Raw genomic sequence first — 20,117 nt, 5'->3', positions numbered from 1 at the left:
TCGTCGAACAGATCGAACGGATGGGAACATTCGAACGGGTCGGCGTTTATGCAATCGAATTATGCCACGTGGTAAACCGGTAGATCGAGGATTTTCTCACAAATATTTATATTTTAAAAACTCTGGTGGGCCCCATCGATCAATTCGATCTACTTTCTCGATCGATCCATTGGGTCGGATCAGGAATGGGTTGTTCCATGAGCGATTCACCCGATCCTATCGATATTTCGGTCGATCGGATCGAAACGCCGAGCCATTGCTACAGTCAAATCGATGAACTCTGCAGAGAAAACGTCAAATCGATTGTGAAATGGGTGGAGTTCGAGTCGTCTCCTCCATCAGTGTACCTCCGCTGCCACCTCGCCGGGCTTCGAAAGGCGAAAGAGAAGCTCTTCTTCCAGTAGAAGTAGGGCGCAGGAGTGCCTCCGCATGGCTGCTCTCTCTTAGCGTTCCTTTGATCATCTCTGAATGCTGTCCTCAAGCTTCGGCCATTTCTTTCGGCATCCGTTAAGTCTGCATAACATTATGGCAATTTCCCTTTTGATTCAATTTTGAATTTCAATATTGTTTTGATTTTGAATTTCAGTATTGTTTTGATTTTGAATTTCAGTATTGTTTTGATTTTGAATTTCAATAGTGTTTTGATTTTGAATGTCAATGTTGTATCTTTTGTCAGCTGGGCCGAAGGAATGGTTGAAAGATCAGAAGAAGAACGCTGCTCGTTTCGTCCTCGCTCCTATCGATGCCTCTCGTCGAAGCCTTCAGTCGGCCTATCTCTTTCTCTGTATGGATTATCATAACTTGACTTCCAGCTATCTCTTGCTCTCGTCGAAGTCTGTCGACCAATCATTATGAGTTTTTTTGGTCCTCCGCTGGCAGCCAGAGATCCCGAATCCCCGTTCAAGGATCCTGGACAGGTGCGCAATTTAGTTAGCGCGGCGGCAAGAGATTGCGTTGTTGAAGATCGGAGCTCGATTGTGGCATTCCAAGCAAGCACAGGAGTTGAGGTCTTTTGTTTTTCAATGGATTCCTGCATTCGTTCGATTCAAATCATTCATGTGGTCATCATTGTTTATTACATTTATATTTTCATGCTGCAAATTCTGAGCGTAAGTTCAAGTTGCGAAAACCTTTTTTTTTATCAGGTTTGTACGTTTCGTTTGATTCTGAAGAATGCTGCCTCATTGCTTGATAAGTATGATCCTATTACGTTGGAAGCCGAGACAAAGCTTGATACGCTCATAAGGTTCTCGTTATTCTCTGTCGCTGGCTTTCCTTTCTAATTCTCCACCTTAAATTTGAGCATATTGATCATATATTACAGTTGCCTGTGAAAATCCAGCACAACTGCTCCTACCTCATCTTTGTGCCTGCTTACATAAATCCATATGAATTACACGTATCTGCTGAAGCCCTCTCTTTATCTTATTATGTGTGAGACGAAATCAAATAATTAATAAACTATTTTATGGAAGAAGAAACCTCTTGTATGGTATAACCGAAGTTTGTATGGCTATGTCCAAGTTCAATTTGGGAAACAAAATAATTTAGTTTAATCCAGGATGAGAGGCAATGGCCTAATGGTATTTGTGTATAAATCGGACGCAATGAAAGAATACCTCTGGATGGATTGTTGTGGAAATCGCCTCCCCCTTGCGGATTCACCTTATCCTCTGTGTGAAAATTCAGAAGTTCCTGGGAGACGGCTTTCTCAGCTTCCCATGAATATTCGAGTGAGGGACAATTCTCTGCCTAGAGGTGAGAGCTTACAGTAGCAGATTGATTCGGAAGTATGAATCTATACTCCATTTCTTCAGTGATTGAGGGTGCTAGTAGTTGAAATATTACCAATGTTCCTTCTTTTGCATCCTCTCTCTTGGGTTCCTGTTACGATCCCCATGGAGATCTCACAAAATCAACAAACGGGACAAGGGATAGAGAGGAAAATAGGAGGGATGGAAGAGGTAAGAGAGACCGATAGGTGAACAAACTCTCAAGAACCTTCGAATCGGGAGTTCTTGCCCTCATGAAAGCCGGATACAGCTACTCGTGCAAAGAAATTACCGGGTAATCATCAAAAGACCCTCTAATGACCTTACAAAGGGGCATTTATAACCCTACAATTTCAAGCATCGGTTATCTCATCAGGACTCTAACAATACTTCCCCCTTCGGTGACAGCTTGTCCTCAAGCGGTTCAAAAGGATCCCCTAGATCCATTATTTGATTGCCAGTTGACATAGGAATGGGTCAAGCTGGAATCGTAGATTGCATTAATGGCTGCCTTGAAAACAAAGGTGGTAATGGTGTTGTTTTCGGTGGAGGTGCATTCAATGGAGACAGCTGCAGCTATGGCATTGATGTAGAAAGCATTGCTGTCTTTGGCTGGTGGCATGAAGATGGCAACCATGGCAACTGGGTGGCAACTGGCAATAGAGAGAGATGACTCCCACAGGGATGGTGCCACCTGGTAGTGCAGTGGCAGTGCTATCGTGTATCATGGTGGCAGCCACAACAAAAATGAAAGACTTGGCAGACAAAATTGGACATGGATTTGGCATCGGCGGAGGTAGATGACATCAGGTAGCACAGTGGTGGCAACAGTGGAAGAAGATGGCTGTGCAATGGTGACTTCAGCAGTAGATGGAGTGACGTGCGGTGCAGAGGCAGCTAACCGCAGTAGCATCTCAGCTGGATCATGATAGGAAAATGTTGGGTCGGTTGTGGCCCTGGGTCATGGATTGTATTCCCCTGTTGGGCCTCAAGAGGTGGCCCCAACTTTGAGTCGCCAGTGAAGGTATTTCTTTGCTTTGGCCCGAAGTTTAGCGCATGGGCCAATTTTGCAGTCCGTTCCTTCAGATGGGTTTCCTGAATCTTAATTTGTGACAGACAGTCATTGTTACAGGTGTGTCGGTGGCAGTGGCAGTAAAAGCAGCCGGTCGTCATGATGGTGGTGGCGCCTTGACGAAGGTGGCTTGGCAACTTGATTTCCACAGAGGGCGGGGAAAGAAATTACAAAGAGGTCCAAATGACCTAAATGCCCCTATTGGGCTCAATGATGAAAAAGACCCTAGATACGTTGGGGTCGTATCAATACTTTCCCCCCTGAAAACACAGCTTGTTCTCAAGCTGTTGCTGAATTTGCGGCTGCACGGCAGTTGCAGCAGTTTCCCAGCCCTGGCTGACCCGTTATGGTGTCAAGGGTGGTCTGTGGCAGATCCTTTAGGGTTCTCCAATCGATCCTAGAGGCAGAGGCCATGGCGGAGGGCGTCGAACATGGCAGATGTAGAGTCTATGGTAGGAAGCGGCAGTCATTGCAGAGGCGGCGGCACTGCTGGGTAAATGGCAGTCACAGCGGAGGCGGCAGCCATGGTGGAAGCAATGGAATGAGGCAGAAGTTGGTGCAGTGCTGCTTGGATTGGGTGGTCGCCGGCGCCAGGAACGCTTCGCTAGTTCATGCGTTGCTGGACCCTTGGCGATGCGGCCATGACTGGGCCTGATCGGGCCCGATGGAGGGCATTCCGTAGCTTCTTTAGGACAGCCCAGGTTGTCCAGGGAAGCCGGGGACGGGCCCGTTTTGGGGAGAGACCTTGTATTGGGCCGTTTTCTGAGTTGCCCGCCCCATTTGGCCCGTTTGAGGGAGGGTCGGGCCGGCTGGGGAAGGGAAACCCGCGTCCGGCCTGTTTCTCCCTGGAGCAGGCCCGTTAGCTCACGCTGGCGGGCCTTCTTGTGATGGGCCGGGCAGGACTGGCTCAACCTCGAGGCCCGACTCGGCCTAGGGCAGACACCCTGGTCGAGGGGCACCCATGGCGAGCCTGGGGTGGCGGCGGCTCTGCCCGCGTGGTTCACGGCGGCGGCGGTGCCGCCCGCGGTGCCCACGGCTGCGACGGCACTGCCCGTGGCACCCACAGCTGCGGCGGTGGTCGCCGTTCCCCTCGAGTCGAAATGTCCCCAGGGCAGCCCAGGCGATGACCCTCAGGGTGGCAGCCGTCACGGCTGCGTCCGTTGGGGCTGCAGCTGTCGGGGCGGCGGCCTGTGGGCTCGCAGCCGTTGGGACCGTTGGTGCCTGGCAGTCGGACCGCGGTCGACCCGCGGTGGAAGTGCAGTCGGGCCGCGGTCGACCCTTGGCGGAAGCGTGGTCAGATCGCAGTCGACCTGCGGTGACCGCGCGGCCGGGCCGTTGTCAACCCACTGTTTATGGCATTCGGTCTGCGATCGACCCGCGATGGAGGGCGTTCGGACCGCGATCAACCCACGATGGGCATCCGCTTTGGGCCACGGTCGAACATGGGTAGACAACACTGCTACGGTGGTTGAATTGGCGACAGATGTAGTTTCTGCAGGGGCAGATCTGGGAGTGGCGGCTGATGCAGCGTCTATAGAGGATGCAACAGTGGCAGATAAAACATTAATTATGCCAGCGTCTGTAGAAGTTGTGGCAGCTCCAAAAGAAAACTTCAGTGGTGCCAGCTCTTGGAGCGGCACAGGCTGTTTTGGCGTAACCTGATGCGACTTCTGCAGGTGATGCATTTGCGGCAGTGAATCTTGGAGTGGTTGTTGGATCATCGCCTAATGCAGCTTCTGCGGAGGATGTGCCTGTGGCAGGGAATCTTGGAGCGGCTGTTGGAGCTTCGCCTAATGTGGCTTCTGCAGGTGACGTGTTGGCGGTGGCAAATCTTGGAGCGTAGCCTGATGCAGCTTCTGCAGATGAAGTGTTGACAGCTGCGAATCTTGGATCAGTGGTGGCTGGAATTGCCGACACGGCAGAAACAGCAGTGATTGCTGCAATCTTCTTTTCCTCCTTGATCAGTTGAGGTTGACGATACATTTGCATCAATTCCAACAAAAATTGCTCTACAGTTTGCAGACTTCGCTGGATGCTGGCATATGAATCCAGCTCTGTTGCTACAGGTCGCAAGAACTTCTGCTCTGATACCAATATTACGATCCCCATGGAGATCTAACAAAATCAAGAAACAGGATGAGGGATAGAGAGGAAAATAGGAGGGATGGAAGAGGTAAGAGAGAGCGATAGGTGAAGAAACTCTCAACAACCTCCGAATTGGGAGTTCTTGCCCTCACAAAAGCCGGATGCAGCTACTTGTGCCAAGAAACCACAAGGTAATCATTCATCAAAAGTCCCTCCAATGACCTTACAAGGGGGTATTTATAACCCTACAATTTCAAGAATCGGTTATCTCATCAGGATTCTAACAGTTCCTCTCCCTTTAGACTCATCCAAGAGCTTCCTGCTTTCCATTGTTCCCTGCTACCTCTTTGATAAGATCCCCATTGTATGTAAAATTTCGTTTGTAATCTCGCCCTCAGAGGGCGTTTTTGTCATTACTGTTTTAGAATGTTTCTCTCTTTGAATTGTTGTAGCTTTTCACTTGGGAGGCTGGACTAGGAGATTAATCAAAATTGGTCTTCCTCTCTGTCCGCCCCGCTGGATGTCCATCCTGCTTGTGGTGACCTTTCCCTGAGCAACATCCATTTTGCTGGGACCTCTCCTCTCCTCTAGCTGACGTCCATCCCGGCATTTCCCTGTAATAAAAAATCACAAGTTCATATTGGGGAGAGGATGGGAAGGAGGAAGAAGACGCTGGGATTTGTTGTCAGCACAGAGACAAGGAACTGGATTGGATTATGACATGATGAGAGGCAGGCAGAATAGAGGTCGCCTAAAGGGTGGACGTCGGCAGAGGAAAGATAGCGGTGGAATGGACTTTGTCAGATAGCTAAATGCCATGCATTGATATTTCATCGCTGCCTCCCTAAAGGGAGGCCTGTCCTATTGAAATGAAATACATTTGTGCCAAATGACTAAACTCCCCTTATGGATTAACATGACGAGACTGCCCCTATATATGATGGGGATTGTATCACCCTCCCTCTACTGATGCTCATTACTGGATCTTCTCCTCCTTTTCCATCCTCTCTCTGATAAGAATCGCAATTCTTATCATTCTTCATCTCATGTTCCCCGACACAACCCAGATTCCTATCAATGGAATCAAAGACAACTTCCTGGCAATCAGCCCCATCGTTCTTTAAAACACCCTCGATATCCAAAAATGTGTGTAGAAATCTGATAGGATCCTAGGGGGTAAATTAGTCGTGTTAGCCCGCAGGGGCATTTCAGTCATTTGGTGATTATGTATTTCCTTTAAATAGGGATGCCCTCCCCTTAGGAGGGCAGCCAAGAAGAGGAAGTATATTGAAGTAAGGTCTTCTTGTCTCCCCTCTCCTCGTCTGGGTCTGGTCTCCTTCTCTCCCTCTACAATCCCCTGCCCTCGTGATCGTCTCTACCTCACCACGTCTTCAGGAGGCTCGTCCTCGGCCGATCCCTATCCCTCTGCTCGACCCCCTCTCCGATCCTTCCCGTTTCACCTCTCTACCCCGGGAAATTCCATCTCGCCTCGTCCACTACTGTCCCTCCGATACGAGCCTAGATCCAGGTTAGTATCAAAATCATTCAAATAATACTAGAATGAAGTGGAGAAGGGAACCTTTGCTTTGAAGAAGCGAAAGAGCACTGCTCAGTAATTAAGGCAACTTTGATTTTGTGTTCAGAATAAGTTTCGATTTGTCCGGAGATATTAATGTAAATAAATGGCTCAGTCATTGTGTTAATTTTTTCTTTCAGGTCTTTCACACTTCTTGGAAAGATGATAAATGAAGCTGATCTGCAAATCGAGACTGACAGGTACGTTTGAATCCCAAGGCAGTGGTTTTCCTCGCTTCTTGTTCAGGTGCTAGTTCATCTTCTAATGTGATAATAGAATCAAACGTTCTGGTAGTTAACAAATTGCGGGGTTTTTTAAGATTTTAAGATGCACCGAGACATGGCCTCCCATTTAGCTATGTTGAAATCACTTGCAATCTACGTTACCATCATAGTAGTTGATGCTGCTGCCAATTCTTTTTCCAGTGTCATATTTATGCTGGCAAAACTAAGATTTAGCTGGCTTTGATTGCTATTTTCGAACTTAAGCACCTTCGCAGTTGAACAACACATGACCCTTGTTTTTATGTTTTGCAGGGAGAAGGTCAAAGTCGGCCTAAACGATACCATTTTTGCGCTGGGAAAGTTTGAGGAAAGTATTAAAGACTGCCTAGGCGCCTGAAGCCGTCTCACTGTTTCCACTTCAACTCGCTTGTATTATAGCTGCTATTTTTCCTGAGGTTTTTAATCCTGCATGGATTATGTTCATTTGTCATGCCAATTACTGTGGTTGACCGCGAAGAAAGAAAAATGCTGTAACTGCAGCCGCGTTCGAATAATTGAGCCCTTCAGTCTCTTCTATTCAGAAACTTCTTCCCCTTTATCCTCTTTAACATATTAATTACGTCTCTGGGAAAATATTATTTTTTCTAATTAATCATACTGCGGTCAGTGTTCATGGCTCGCTTACGCGACTAATCTTTCATTCTGCAAAATGAAGATTCAATAGCAAAAGGGTCTACCTAAATCGGTTTCGTTGATACCCTAATTTTTTTACTTATTGGATCACTTTACTTCAAGCGGGAGCAAAGCCCTTCGACCACCGACGCCCAACTGCAACGCCCAGAGGCAAGTTTTCCTAGCTAAGAATTTATTGTTGGATTTCTCTTCATCAAGATGAATGTTTTTCATGATAATTAAAATTATCTTTTCTGTTACAAATGAACCAGAAGCAGTATAGACGCGTATAAATCGGGCGGCCCCCTCCAAGACTCAACGGCTAGTCCACGTGGCCTAGCCAGAAGCCTCCACAAGATAAAGCCTTCGACAAGGAGATCCGTCATCCGGGTTCGTCCGCAACGTCCTCGGCACCCTCCTCAGCCTGTTGAACAGATTCTCCGGATCATACATCAACCCAAAATGGGCATCCGGGTCTCCAATCTGCGACACGGTCGCCTTGGCAAAACCCAAGCTTGGCAGCAACAGATCAGGCCAGTCACAGAGAAACTGAAACGAGTTGGAATCGGAGAGCGATCCGCAGGACTCGTTCATGAAGTCGGCCAGAAGAACAGACCGAGTCGCCACGCAGTTCCCCGCTATCAACTTTAGCACCTCCATCGCGCAAGAGCTGGAGAGGTAGTACAGAATCCCTTCCAAAACCCACACCGTCTTCTTCTCCGGGTCGAACCCACTTCTCTTTAACTTCTCCAGCCACCCTCCCTCGGTAATATCCGCGGCAACTCTTGCCAGTCGAACTCTAGAATCTTCGCCCGAGCCCAGAGCTTGTCTTAAGAGCGCTTCCTTCGTCTCCAGAAGCTCAGGAAAGTCCACCTCGAAGACGCTGCAGAGCTCCAAGCAGCCCATCCGGTAAGCCCGCGTGTCCATCCCTGAAGAAAAACTCCGATTAATTCGCCTAAATTCTTTTGGTTTTTTTTTTTTCAGTTCTTTGACAAAGAGGTTCTTTACCGGCGCCGAGGAGGACGACCTGGGCAGGGCCGAAGTTATCGACGGCAGAGGTTAGCTTGGAGTCGAACCAGAGAGTTCGGACGGCTATGATCACGCCGGAGACTTCCCTCGAACGGCGTATCTGATCATCGATGATCTTCTTGTGCAGGTTTCTGAGGCAGTCCTCGCCGGCGAGGATCTCGGCCAGCGGGTCGCCGACGATCTTCTTCCACAGCGCGCGCCCGGCGGCGGTCTGGCAGGCCGACCGCAGCAGAGCGCTCCACTCGCTGTTAATGGTGGCGAACAAAGACTTCACCTTTTCCTCTTTCAGAAGTCCGGGAAGCTCCAACTCATCCGGCCAAGTAAGCTCCACCGCCACCGCCGACATGGGTTTTTCCCTGGCGGCGTGTCCGAGAAGCCCTCCCCCGTTCATCTTTTTCAAAGAGGAGATAGCCATGGCTGGTGGGCCTTTGCGCGGCGGATAGAGGAGAGAAACAGAGCCACGAAATGCTTTGGAGGCTGAAGCTTCGGATCTGGGTAAGCGGGTCGGGTTTTCTTCCGGGCCCGAACTGAATTCTTCATCTGGCGTCTACTTTTGTCTTTGAGATCTTGGCTGACTTCCGCAGTTCCTCTGTAGGTGTTGTTGAGCTATGGCGATCGCGAAATTCTGGGCGAGGATCAGACGGAGAAGGGTCGGATTCTCCGCCAAGGTCTGCGTGGCCGTCCTTCTAGGGCTTGTGTTCACCGTCGTTTGGTCTGCGCTGTCGTCTCCCTCTTCTGCAGTCTCGAGCTGGAGAAGCAGCTTCGGCGATGTCGGCGAGCGAGGACAGCTTGCTGTGAAAGGCCCGTCGGTTTCCGTTCAGACTCCGATTTCCTCCCGTAATCAGCCCCCCCCGGCGAAGAAGAAGGAAAGAGAAGACGTTCCCAAGAGCGGTGGTAATACCCATAAGCCCAATGAAGCGGTCCAAGTCGATGTAGAACAAGAGAACCCCCCTGAAGAAGAAGAGAAAACAGAAGAAGCCGAGGAAGTTGTCAGTGAAGAGGAATTCATCGGGGAACAAGAATCGGAAGACGGCGACGACGCTGAGATTGGAAGAGAAGAAGAAGATGAAGAAGAAGAAGAAAAAGAACAAACAGTGGAGGAGCCCGTTGGGAAACCTGGGCCGGTGTTCGATCCATCTGCTAGATACAGTTGGAGATCTTGCGGCCCGAAGAAGGGTCCGCATTACATTCCCTGCGTCGATCTGGAAGTCCCCGGATCTGGAAAATTTCAAGGCCATCGTCACCACGAGAGGAGTTGCCCGAGGCCTACTCCTCTCTGCCTTGTTCATCTTCCTCCCGGTTACAAGCCGCCAATCTCTTGGCCTGAAAGCCGTTCTCAGGTAACTCTCGCCAAATTCTTCTCTTTTTTGCTTGATTTGATTAACTTTGCTGTTTGCAGATCTTCTTCCCAAACGTGGCTCATCCGATGCTCTCCGCCTACATCAAATCTCACCAATGGCTCAGACTCCAAGGCGATCTTCTTCTGTTCCCCCGCAACGACTCAGTTCCAGAGGATGCCGGCCCCCGGTACATTGATTTCATCGAAGAGGTGAGCTTCTTCTATTTTACCATGTTAGTAGAGATTTTTCTAAGATTTCTTCCGTTGTCGTCAGACAGCACCGGACATCGAATTTGGGAAGAACATCCGAATGGTTTTAGACATTCAGAGCGCCGACTTTGGTTTCGTGGGTGCCCTTGTCGACAAGGGCGTCCTCACAATTTCTCTAGGGCTGATGGTAGATCAGACAGACTTGACCCAGCTCTCCCTTGAGCGTGGATTCCCTGCCATAGTCGCAAACTTGGCCAGGAGACGGCTTCCCTTCCCAAGCGCAGTCTTCGACGCCATACATTGCTCGGATTGCGGTGTGTCATGGCATTCAAGAGGTATCTATCATATATCTATCTGGAGCTTCTCTTTGCGATTTTTTTCCTTGGGTTTTTTCATAATGGGGCCGGATTTTGATGGCGATTCAGGTGGGAAGCCGCTCTTGGAGATGAACCGAGTTCTGAGACCCGGCGGCTACTTCCTCTTGTCGTTGAAGCAAGGCGATGCCGCCGTCGAGGAAGGTCTTCTCGCACCCTTCACTTACCCTCTGAACTTCATGCATGATGATATCCGGTATCCGATATCTGAAAAAAATGCAATTATAGATATCGGACTGAGATATCCTCCAAGTATGACGATAGCGAAACCGGATATCGATGAACAAAATTGAGGGGAAGACTCAACCGAATTCAACGGTTATGTAGATCCAGGATTACTCATTTCAAATTAACAGCATGTCATTGTTTCTTAAAAATAATCATTTTATCAATCTTATCTTCAACCAATACGATTGCACTGGATAGCGGATAATGATATCTACAGTAACGGTATCGATTATCATTATGAGAAAAGTTGGAGGGAACCGTTATGGACGGCCCGGACGGGACACATCCGTCCACGGTTTTTTTTTCCGTCCCAAACGGTACCGGTACCGTTTGGACTGTCCACCGTTCTGACCTTTGGACGGAACGGGACGGGGTGGAACGGATGGTATTATTGTAAGAGGGGTAGTGTCGGTGGTTGTGTTTAGAATCCAGACGATCCGCTGTCCACGCCGCTTGGTGGAACAGGATGACGATCTTTCATCCGTCTGAGAATTCTCTAATATTTATCAGACACGATTGTCAGAACGGGCAAACCTTAATTGATGCCGCAATCTTCATCCCTTGATTTTTCAGGCCTCTCAGCTCGGACTGCCTCGCTGAGCTGGAACGTCCTTGCACAGAGAAACGACGAGGAAAACGAATTTGGAATAAAAATTTACCAGAAACCTTCTTCCAACGACGTGTACGAGCTACGAGGCACGAAGAAGCCTCCCCTCTGTCCGCCAGACGAAGCGCCAGACTCTGCATGGTAACCCTCACTTACCCGTTAATTAATTTCGCAATCTTTATCTCTGATTTTTGCTCATTGATCGTCTTCAGGTATAAGCCAATCAGAAGTTGCCTACACACGATCCCAACTGCTATTGAGGAACGTGGCTCGGACTGGCCCGAGGAGTGGCCCAAGCGGCTCGATCACTTCCCTGAGTGGCTCGCCGATTCTAAGGAGAGAATCCTGGCCGACACGGACCGGTGGCGAGCCACCCTCAACCGGTCCTACCTCACCGGGCTCGGCGTCGACTGGCCGAGGATCAGGAACGTGATGGACATGACAGCCAACTTCGGCGGGTATAAATCTCCTTCTCCGTCGTTCTTTTCTGTTCGACAAGGTCCGTTGACGGATGACAAACGGATCGGGACGGAACCCGAATCGTCATCATGCCACCATTCCATCCCTCATCTTTGTCTGACTAGCTGCTGGATGACGATCCATCTTGCGTTCCGTCCCTTACCAGTATCAGTCATTCGTCATTATGGCCCTTACCAGTTACCAGTGTCAGTTCTATGTCATGACCATGTCTTTTATTCTGCCCCTTACCGGCATTAGCCATCCATCCTGACCTTGGATGACGAAAGCCCATGCCTTCCACTCTGTTCCTTACCAGCATCTGTCATCCGTTCTGACCTTGGAAAATGAAAACCCATGCCTTCTGTTCCGTCCCTTATCAGTCATCCATCCTGACCTCGGAGGAGGAAAGCCCATGTGTGAATTACCCGTATCAGTCATCCGTCCTGACCTCAGAGGACAAAAGCCCATACCTTCTGTTTTGTCCCTTATCAGCATCAGTCATCCATCCTGACCTTGGAGAACGAAAGCCCATGCCTTCCGTTCCGTCCCCTGCCGGCATCAGTCATCAGTCCTGACCTCGGAGAATGAAAGCCCATGCCTTCTGTTCTGTCCCTTGCCGGCATCACTCATCGGTCCTGACCTCGGAGAATGAAAGCCCATGCCTTCTGTTCCGTGCCTTACCTGCATCAGTCATCCATCCTGACCTCGGAGGACGAAAGCCCATGCCTTCCGTTCCGTGCCTTGCCCACATCAGTCATCCGTCCTGACCTTGGAGAACGAAAGCCCATGCCTTCTGTTCCATCCCTTGCCGGCATCTATAGTTCCGAATCGTCCTGGACGTGGGCGAAGGACGGGACGGGACGAATTTCGTGCCGTCCGACACCCAGAGTAAGTTCAGGGACGAAGGACGGGACGGTGTTTCGTCCAACAATAAAAACCGTCCCGTCCAGTGATATCGGGATGGTTTTTTGTCCCGTCCAGGATAAAAATTTGTCCCGGACGAAAAAAACTCAATTTATATTTTTAATATATTAATATGGATTTTTTTGAAGTTTTTTAGGGAATTACTGAGAAGACAGAACGCAAAGGGACATATGTACAATTATTTCTGAGGGGCGTTCATTTGCACACACATAAAAATACAGGGACTTTGATTTACATTGTCATTGCAAGGCCACATGGCAACATCTCAACCGTCGGATGTGAATCCGGTGGTTTTCCACCCAGATTCGTCTGTCCATCGTCCGAGACCTCTGGATGGACGGTTTTTTCATCCCACATGACAATAACCGTCCCGTTCGGTGGTCCCTGGGACGAATTTTCGTCCCAAAATTCGTCTGTATCCTTGGATGGGACAATTTTTTCGTCTTGGGACGAAGAAATTGTCCCGTCTGCGTCCCTGCACTATACCGGCATCAGTCATCCGTCCTGACCTCGGAGAATGAGATCCCATGCCTTCCTTCCCTTGGGTCCCTTAATGCCATCCTCCTAGCATACTTCTCCGTGCCGTCTTTCCGTCAACCGTCATCCCTTTACAAGCTTTCATGAACGGTCGTCGAAACAAAATCGTCAACCGAAGTCGTCATCAGCTTCGCTGACCGTCTTCTTCGCAGGTTCGCGGCGGCTCTGGAGCCGCTGAGCGTGTGGGTGATGAACGTGGTTCCCGTCCGAGCCCCGAAAACCCTCCCGATCATCTTCGAGCGTGGTCTCTTGGGCGTCTACCACGACTGGTGCGAGCCTTTCAGCTCTTTCCCCAGATCTTACGATCTCCTCCACGCCGATCACCTCTTCTCCCAGCGCAAGATCAGGTTCGTCTGCCCTCTCCTCCAAAAAAATCCGTCCTCTTCTCTCCCCGCTCAATCCCTGTTCTTGGTGTTCTTCAGATGCAGGCAGCCAGTCGCGATCGTGGCGGAAATTGACCGGATTTTGAGGCCCGGCGGTTGGATCATCGTCCGCGACAAGGTCGAGATCTCTCGCCCGCTCGAAGGCCTTCTCCGCTCCCTCCGCTGGGAGATCAGGATGACCTACGCCATGGATGGCGAAGGCCTGATCTGCGCGCAGAAGACCGCCTGGCGGCCATGAACTGTTCGTGTGTCAATTCTTTATTCAAAGTCCTAAATTCTAATGTCTTCTTCTCTCTGAAAAACGAAAAAACAGGAATTAGGGTTTTTCCGAGGATGCGGCCGGTCTCCGCGCGCCTGGCGCTGGTGGCGGTCTTCTCCTTGTCTTCCGTCTACTTGTTCTGCAAGTACCGCCGCGCGCGCCAGCGGCGGCTCGCGGCGGCGAGCAAGCGGAGAGGGAAGATCTTCTTCGCGTCGGAGACGGGGACTTCGGAGGCGCTCGCCAGGCGTCTTCGATCGGTTCTCGAATCCAACGGCCAGGATTTCGACCTCGTCGATCCGCGGAGCTACGAGCCGGAGGATCTTCAAAAGGAGAGCGTCGTGCTGGTGGTGGCGTCGACATGGGAGGACGGGAAGCCCCCGCCGAACGCGGCGTTCCTCGCGCGGTGGCTCAGCGAGAGCGCCGACGACTTCAGAGTCGGATCGATGCTGCTCCGCCGCTGCCGGTTCGCCGTGTTCGGCGTCGGATCGAGATCGTACGGTGGTGATTTCAACGCCGCCGCGCGGGGGTTCGCGCGGTGGATGGGCGCGCTCGGCGCGCTCGAGATGGTTCCCCTCGGCGAGGGGGACGTCGACGCTGGCGATGTGGATTTGGTGTTCGAGGATTGGTGCGGGAAGGTGGTTCGATCGCTGAACGGAGGCGATCCGGGGGTCTCTTTTTCTCAGTTTTCTCTTGCAGGATCGGAGGAGGATTACTACAGCGAGGAGCAGGATGAAGACGAGGTGTCTGAGACTGCGGTTGTTGATCTTGAGGACATTGCTGGTAAAGCGCCGTCGAGGAAGCAGTCTTCGGCGACGTCGAGAAATGGGAAGAAGAGCTCCCTGGTTGGTGGAAGGAAAGTGATGGTGACTCCGATCATAAGAACCAACTTGGAGAAACAGGTATTTTCCTTTTACGTCACTGAATTTCAACTTGGAAGAGTTTTTGGTTGTAGAAATCGGAAGAGAGGCGAGTGTCCTTGGTGATTTGCATGTTATTTGTGAGTAGTCTGATGGGTTTTTTGTGGTTGTAATGTGAAGATAGTTTTTGTGAAACTCCTTCGATTAGCACCTTAGAGCGGGATCGTCTATAGTAATTTAAACATGCCTGATTTAGTCTTCAGTAATGTTTTGGTAGTAACCTGAATGGTTTTTGGTAGTAATCATCTAAAGTGTACAGAACTACTCAGGTTACTCCCTAAGAGAGGAGTCGTCTGTTGTAATTTATACCTGACTCATTAATCTGATTAGTATTCGGTTGTAATCTAAAGGATTTTTCGTAGTGGAGATGTAAAGCGTTCGAAATCTACTCAAATGACTCCCAAAAAGTGGGGTCTTTTGTAGTGATTTAAACATGCCTCGTTAATTTGAATGTTATTTCGTAATTATCGGAAGGGTTTTGGTAGAAGGGAGGCAAAACTCCTCATTGACAGAGGGGCCGTTTGTAGTTATTTACACGCGCGTAATTATCTGAACATTATTTGATTCGATTTTCATGATCTTCATCTCATGCCTATTTCATACATGCAGGGGTACAAGATTATTGGTTCACATAGTGGAGTCAAACTATGCAGATGGACCAAGTCACAGCTCAGAGGCCGCGGTGGATGCTACAAGCACTCCTTTTATGGCATAGAAAGTCATCGGTGAGAGTTCTCCTCCCTGTTCTTTCTTCCCTTTTTTCTTTGGATTTCTTGACATTTTGGTTGCAATATTTGTTAGTTGCATGGAAGCGACTCCGAGTTTGGCTTGTGCGAATAAATGTGTCTTCTGTTGGAGACATCACACGAATCCGGTGGGAAAGAGTTGGCTGTGGGAGATGGATGGGCCTTTGGAAATCGTCGCTGGGGCCCTGGATCAACACACGAAGATGATAAGGCAAATGAAGGGGGTGCCAGGTAAATATCTCTTAAAGACTTTGAAACTTTGTTCCCTGGCTAAGATTTTGTGGCCTTAATTTATCTATTTAGGGGTCAGGGAGGAGCAATTCTTGGAGGGTCTTTCTCCCAGGCACTGCGCCTTGTCTCTTGTGGGCGAACCCATTATGTATCCGGAGATCAACTCCCTTGTTGATGAGCTGCATCGCAGGCAAATCTCAACTTTCCTCGTCACCAATGCCCAGTTCCCAGATAAAATCAGAGACTTGAGGCCCATTACTCAGGTTGTCCAGTTACCCAAAATTTTGCCCCATAATTCAGGTGTTTTTGCTATTCAGTTGATGTTGACATTGATGATGATATTGGTTGATGGTGCGTCAATGGCATCATGAACGTCATTTGGCGTCAACATTGCCGTCACTGTTAACCGTCCTTACTTTTCCATCAAGGTCATCTTCAACTAGGCCGGTTGACACTAAAGTTAACTAGGTTGAAGATTTCTTTAACTTAGAATTTCACTTAGTTGAGGGCTGAAGGACGGCGTCAACCGTCCATGACACCCTGTCAATATCAACTTACATCATCGTCAACTACCCTAAAGCTCCTCGACATCATCGTCAACTTCAAACGTTGGCGGATGATGTTGACGTCAATGCAATATCCCTTATTAGGAGGTTTTCTCACTTACCCATCTATGTCTTTGTTTTACAGCTTTATGTCAGCGTGGATGCTGCTACAAGGGATAGCCTGAAGGCCATTGATAGGCCTCTGTTCGCTGATTTCTGGGAGCGATTCACAGTGAGTCATCTCTTCCGTTGTACCCTCAACTAGTGTTTGCCGGCTCTGATGATGAAGACCAGAGGACAATGATGAAAGATAGCAAGTTATCTCTCATTTTCCCCGGCTCTTGTCCTCTCCCGGATGAAAATGCCGATTTTGTCTTGTCATTGTTCCTTCGGGAAACTCGCTCTCATGATGAGAATCGATGACGAAATCGTCATTGTCATTCATCTGCGTCAGGATGATGATGACAAAATCGTCACCATCTCCCAAGCTGCAGAGAAGATGCTGAAAATAATGTTGGGTTTTCAATGATGAATATGGTTTTCGTCATCATCAGCAGACGCTGAAATTTCTTCATTCCTATTGAAATGGCAGGAATCTTTGAAAGCTCTTCGGCAGAAAGAACAACGGACTGTCTACCGCTTGACGTTGGTCAAAGGCTGGAATGCAGAAGAAATTGACGCTTACTCTGAGTTACTGGCTCTTGGGGAGCCCGATTTCATCGAAATCAAAGGCGTCACTTACTGTGGATCGTGAGCTTCTTCTTGCTCTCTCCCTTTAATCTCTTAATTCTGTTTAATTAACGATTAAATCGGTAGCACGGCCACCTCCAAGCTGACGATGGAGAACGTCCCTTGGCACTCGGACGTGAAGTCCTTCTCCGAAGCTTTGGCTTTGAAGAGCGGCGTTTACGAGGTCGCCTGCGAGCACGTCCACTCTTGCTGCGTTCTTCTAGCCAGGGTGGACAAGTTCAAAGTCAACGGTCAGTGGCACACGTGGATCGACTACGAGAAATTCCAAGACCTGGTAATTTTGACCGTTTTGTCGTTGACCCTTGATTTGATCTTCTTAGCTGATCTAAGCGAAAGCTGCAGGTGGCTTCTGGGTCGAGTTTCAGTAGCGCGGATTATATGGCCCCAACGCCTTCGTGGGCTGTTTATGGTGCAGAGGAGGGCGGCTTCGACCCCCTCCAACGTCGCTTTAGGAAGGAACGCCGCCATGGAGCTGCCGCACTCGGCTCCAGGTTCTTCCTCTCTCCCTCTCTCTCTTACTTCTCTCTAACTCATAGTCTCTTCCTTTTCTCTCTCTCTCTCTAACTTTCTCTACCTCTCTCTCTGTCTCACTTTCTCTACTTCCCTGTCTCTCTCACTTTCCCCACCGCCCTCTTTCTCTCACTTTCTCTACATCCCTCTCTCTCACTCTTTATCTACCTCCCTGTCTCTCTCTCTCACTTTCTCGACCGCCCTCTCTCTCTCACACACACTTCACCTCCCTGTCTCTCGCTCTCACTTTCTCGACTGCCCCTTCTCTCTCTCTCTCTCTCGCTCTCTCTTTCTTCACCACCCCCTCTCTCTCTCTCACTTTCTCTACCTTCCTCTATTTCTCTTTATCCTCTCTCTTCCTCCCTCTCTCTCTCTCTATCTCTCTCTCTCTCTCACTTTCTCTACCTCTCTCTCTCACTTTCTCTCCCTCTCTCTCTCACTTTCGCTACCTCTCTCTCTCACTTCCTCTCTCTCTCTCTCTCTCTCTCTCTCTCTCTCTCTCTCTCTCTCTCTCGCTCTCTCTTTCTCTCACACTCTCTCTCTCTCTCGCTCTCTCTTTCTCTACCTCTCTCTCTCACTCTTGCTCTCACTTTCTCTACCTCTCTCTCTCACTCTCTCTCTCTCGCTCACTTTCTCTACCTCTCTTTCTCTCTCTCTCTCTCTCTCTCTCACTTCCTCTCTTTCTCTTATCTCCCGCCCTCTATCTCACTCTCCTCCTCCCACTCCTCTCTCTCACTTTCTCTTCCTCCCTCTCTCTCGCTCTCTCTCTCGTTTCTTCTTTCTCCTTCTCTCTCTCTCCCTCTCACATTCTCTTCCCCCCTCCCCTCTCTCTCTCTCGTTTTCTTTTCTCCGTCTCTCTCTCTCTCCCTCCCACCTCTTTCTTCCCCCGTCTCTCTTCCTCCCACACACGCCCACTCGCCTTCTCCATTCCTATTCTTCCCTCCCTCACTCTCTCGCCCTCTTACTGTTCCTCGATAACGCCTCTCACGTCTCCTTTCTTTGGAAGCAGATAATGGAGGAGCTCACAAGAACAAGCAGATAAATGGGATTAAGAGCAATAATCAGCGCAAAAGAAAGAGTTCAGTCAGGAGGACTTGCGAGGTTTCCCTTTCCTCCTGGCTCGGGTCCGAGGCTTCTCCTCTGCTTCCTCCCCCGCCATCAACGAACAAGCCTGCTCCGTTCCTTCCCCCTCTTCCTCTCTCCTCTTCTTCTCAACTTCTTTCTCATCCTCCCCCCTTTCTTCTTCTTGCTCTTGCAGTTTCTCCACCACCATCTTCCTGGGTCGCCCCCGTTTCCTCTTTAATTTCATCTGAACTGGGCTTATCTGCCCCTCTTGCTTCTGCTTTCTCATCTCTCCCCTTCTCTTTTCCCTCACTTTCAGTTATGACTAAGCTTTTCAGAGGCTGGCCTACAGGATGATTCCACGTCAGGTTTATGTGTGCTCCCTATCCTCTTCTAATGGGGAGAGAGAGAGGTTGCTTTTGGATGTGACAGCTGAGAGGCCATGTGAGGATAACGTTTTGAATGATGAGGATAACGTCCTGATGCCGGTATCGGATACCGGTATTGGGACGGATGCTGAACCGGATACCAGAAATGAATTTTCCGGTATCCGTTTTTTCCAATATCCGGATATCGGATATCAGTTGCTACAGTGCTGATATCCGATACCGGTATCCGTCTGATACCGGCATCCGTCTCCCGTCTGAGGGGGACAGATGACGGTACCGGATATCGGATGCAGATATCAGTTTTCGATATCCGCATCGTATACACTTATCTCAGTCTCTCTCTCGTTCTCGCCCTCTCCCTCTCCCTCTCTCCCTCTCTCTCTCTCTCTCTCTCTCGCCCTCTTCCCTCTCCCTTTCTCCCCCTCTCTCTCTCTAGTTCTCGCTCTATCCCTCTCCCCCTCCCCCTCTCTCTAGCTTTTCATGCCTCTCTCTAAAAATATGAGAAGCACAGGAAACCATGTTTCTCTAAAAATATGGTCGACTGATATTTCATATTTCGCAGGGTAACGTTGGCAAGGGGGCACCAGAAGAAATAATTATTTGGTTATACAACTAAGTTATTATATACACGTTACTTTTTTTTATTTGTTCCATATGGGATAAAGGGATTCTGGTTTTGTGGTCGGATCCCTTTATCCCATATGGAAAGATAAAAAAATTTTGTTACTATATAATAACGAGCATTGAATACAAATTAAAATCCACTTATGTGATATAAACTATCCAATGCTATGTCAGATGGTATCTGTCTAACCCCTGATAGACAGATATCGCCCGATATCCGGAACTGTCCCATTTTTTCTGGATATCGGATATCGGTTGGCCGATACTGGATATCGGACGGATATCGGGACAGCGAACACTAGATGGGGCTATGAATAACTAACAGTATTTTAATTGATGGTCAGATGCTTAGAATATGTATGTAGGAGGGGGAAGCCTTCTAATGGTGGATCATGAAGCTTAACATTCACCAAAATAAATGTAATACTGTAGTTTTATTTGTGCGGAGGGCTTTGGCTAGTGACTGACCAAAGGCCTGAAAGTTAGGGTGTAATGACTACACAGCTCTTACTCTGAATGAGAAGATAATGCATGGCAGAATCATCTGCAAGAATGTTGGTTCTGGCAAATCACTGAGTATTGGAACAATAAGA

At 49.1% G+C, this 20,117-nt stretch overlaps 4 protein-coding genes across 5 annotated transcripts; 3 read left to right on the top strand and 1 right to left on the bottom strand.

Annotated features, from left to right (window-relative positions):
• The first annotated feature begins 287 nt into the window (after window positions 1-287).
• LOC144702312 (plasma membrane fusion protein) lies at window positions 288-7,283 on the top strand. Its single transcript, XM_078574316.1, has 6 exons — window positions 288-506; window positions 677-784; window positions 880-1,007; window positions 1,146-1,246; window positions 6,646-6,705; window positions 7,042-7,283. The coding sequence occupies exons 1-6, from the start codon at window positions 311-313 to the stop codon at window positions 7,124-7,126; spliced, it is 678 nt and encodes a 225-aa protein (XP_078430442.1). The 5' UTR covers window positions 288-310; the 3' UTR covers window positions 7,127-7,283.
• A 332-nt stretch (window positions 7,284-7,615) lies between these two features.
• On the bottom strand, window positions 7,616-8,845 carry LOC144702311 (Leucine carboxyl methyltransferase). Its single transcript, XM_078574315.1, has 2 exons — window positions 8,410-8,845; window positions 7,616-8,330 (listed from the first exon to the last, which is right to left on the bottom strand). Exons 1-2 carry the CDS (start codon window positions 8,843-8,845, stop codon window positions 7,738-7,740), a joined length of 1,029 nt encoding a protein of 342 aa, XP_078430441.1. The 3' UTR covers window positions 7,616-7,737.
• On the top strand, window positions 8,793-13,774 carry LOC144702309 (S-adenosyl-L-methionine-dependent methyltransferases superfamily protein). Of its 2 annotated transcripts, XM_078574313.1 has the most exons (9): window positions 8,793-8,925; window positions 9,026-9,770; window positions 9,830-9,979; window positions 10,044-10,314; window positions 10,405-10,497; window positions 11,155-11,329; window positions 11,401-11,646; window positions 13,261-13,455; window positions 13,531-13,774. In XM_078574313.1, exons 2-9 carry the CDS (start codon window positions 9,039-9,041, stop codon window positions 13,727-13,729), a joined length of 2,061 nt encoding a protein of 686 aa, XP_078430439.1. In that variant the 5' UTR covers window positions 8,793-8,925; window positions 9,026-9,038; the 3' UTR covers window positions 13,730-13,774. The 2 variants fall into 2 exon arrangements, with proteins under 2 accessions (XP_078430439.1, XP_078430438.1); XM_078574312.1 differs by having other exon boundaries at window positions 13,261-13,774.
• A 50-nt stretch (window positions 13,775-13,824) lies between these two features.
• On the top strand, window positions 13,825-18,878 carry LOC144702310 (flavodoxin family protein / radical SAM domain-containing protein). Its single transcript, XM_078574314.1, has 9 exons — window positions 13,825-14,649; window positions 15,277-15,392; window positions 15,469-15,644; window positions 15,717-15,907; window positions 16,335-16,421; window positions 16,782-16,939; window positions 17,006-17,213; window positions 17,282-17,430; window positions 18,459-18,878. The coding sequence occupies exons 1-9, from the start codon at window positions 13,825-13,827 to the stop codon at window positions 18,460-18,462; spliced, it is 1,914 nt and encodes a 637-aa protein (XP_078430440.1). The 3' UTR covers window positions 18,463-18,878.
• The last annotated feature ends 1,239 nt before the right edge of the window (window positions 18,879-20,117 follow it).

Source organism: Wolffia australiana, chromosome 4 (assembly GCF_029677425.1).
Source record: "Wolffia australiana isolate 7733 chromosome 4, ASM2967742v1".
NCBI classification, from domain to species: domain Eukaryota; kingdom Viridiplantae; phylum Streptophyta; class Magnoliopsida; order Alismatales; family Araceae; genus Wolffia; species Wolffia australiana.
The sequence above is the reverse complement of the archived record's forward strand: the minus strand, read 5'-3'. Positions and strand labels throughout refer to the sequence as shown.

Bases quoted from the DNA above. Each gene is read 5' to 3' on its own strand.
- LOC144702312 (XM_078574316.1), top strand. From the start codon at position 311: ATGGGTGGAGTTCGAGTCGTCTCCTCCATCAGTGTACCTCCGCTGCCA. The intron at 507-676 runs GTTAAGTCTGCA...ATCTTTTGTCAG, and splicing joins GGCCATTTCTTTCGGCATCC to CTGGGCCGAAGGAATGGTTG. The intron at 6,706-7,041 runs GTACGTTTGAAT...TATGTTTTGCAG, and splicing joins CTGCAAATCGAGACTGACAG to GGAGAAGGTCAAAGTCGGCC.
- LOC144702311 (XM_078574315.1), bottom strand. From the start codon at position 8,845: ATGGCTATCTCCTCTTTGAAAAAGATGAACGGGGGAGGGCTTCTCGGA. The intron at 8,331-8,409 runs GTAAAGAACCTC...GTTTTTCTTCAG, and splicing joins GGTCGTCCTCCTCGGCGCCG to GGATGGACACGCGGGCTTAC.
- LOC144702309 (XM_078574312.1), top strand. From the start codon at position 9,039: ATGGCGATCGCGAAATTCTGGGCGAGGATCAGACGGAGAAGGGTCGGA. The intron at 9,771-9,829 runs GTAACTCTCGCC...TGCTGTTTGCAG, and splicing joins GGCCTGAAAGCCGTTCTCAG to ATCTTCTTCCCAAACGTGGC. The intron at 9,980-10,043 runs GTGAGCTTCTTC...CGTTGTCGTCAG, and splicing joins ACATTGATTTCATCGAAGAG to ACAGCACCGGACATCGAATT.
- LOC144702310 (XM_078574314.1), top strand. From the start codon at position 13,825: ATGCGGCCGGTCTCCGCGCGCCTGGCGCTGGTGGCGGTCTTCTCCTTG. The intron at 16,422-16,781 runs GTGAGTCATCTC...TTGAAATGGCAG, and splicing joins ATTTCTGGGAGCGATTCACA to GAATCTTTGAAAGCTCTTCG. The intron at 16,940-17,005 runs GTGAGCTTCTTC...TTAAATCGGTAG, and splicing joins GGCGTCACTTACTGTGGATC to CACGGCCACCTCCAAGCTGA.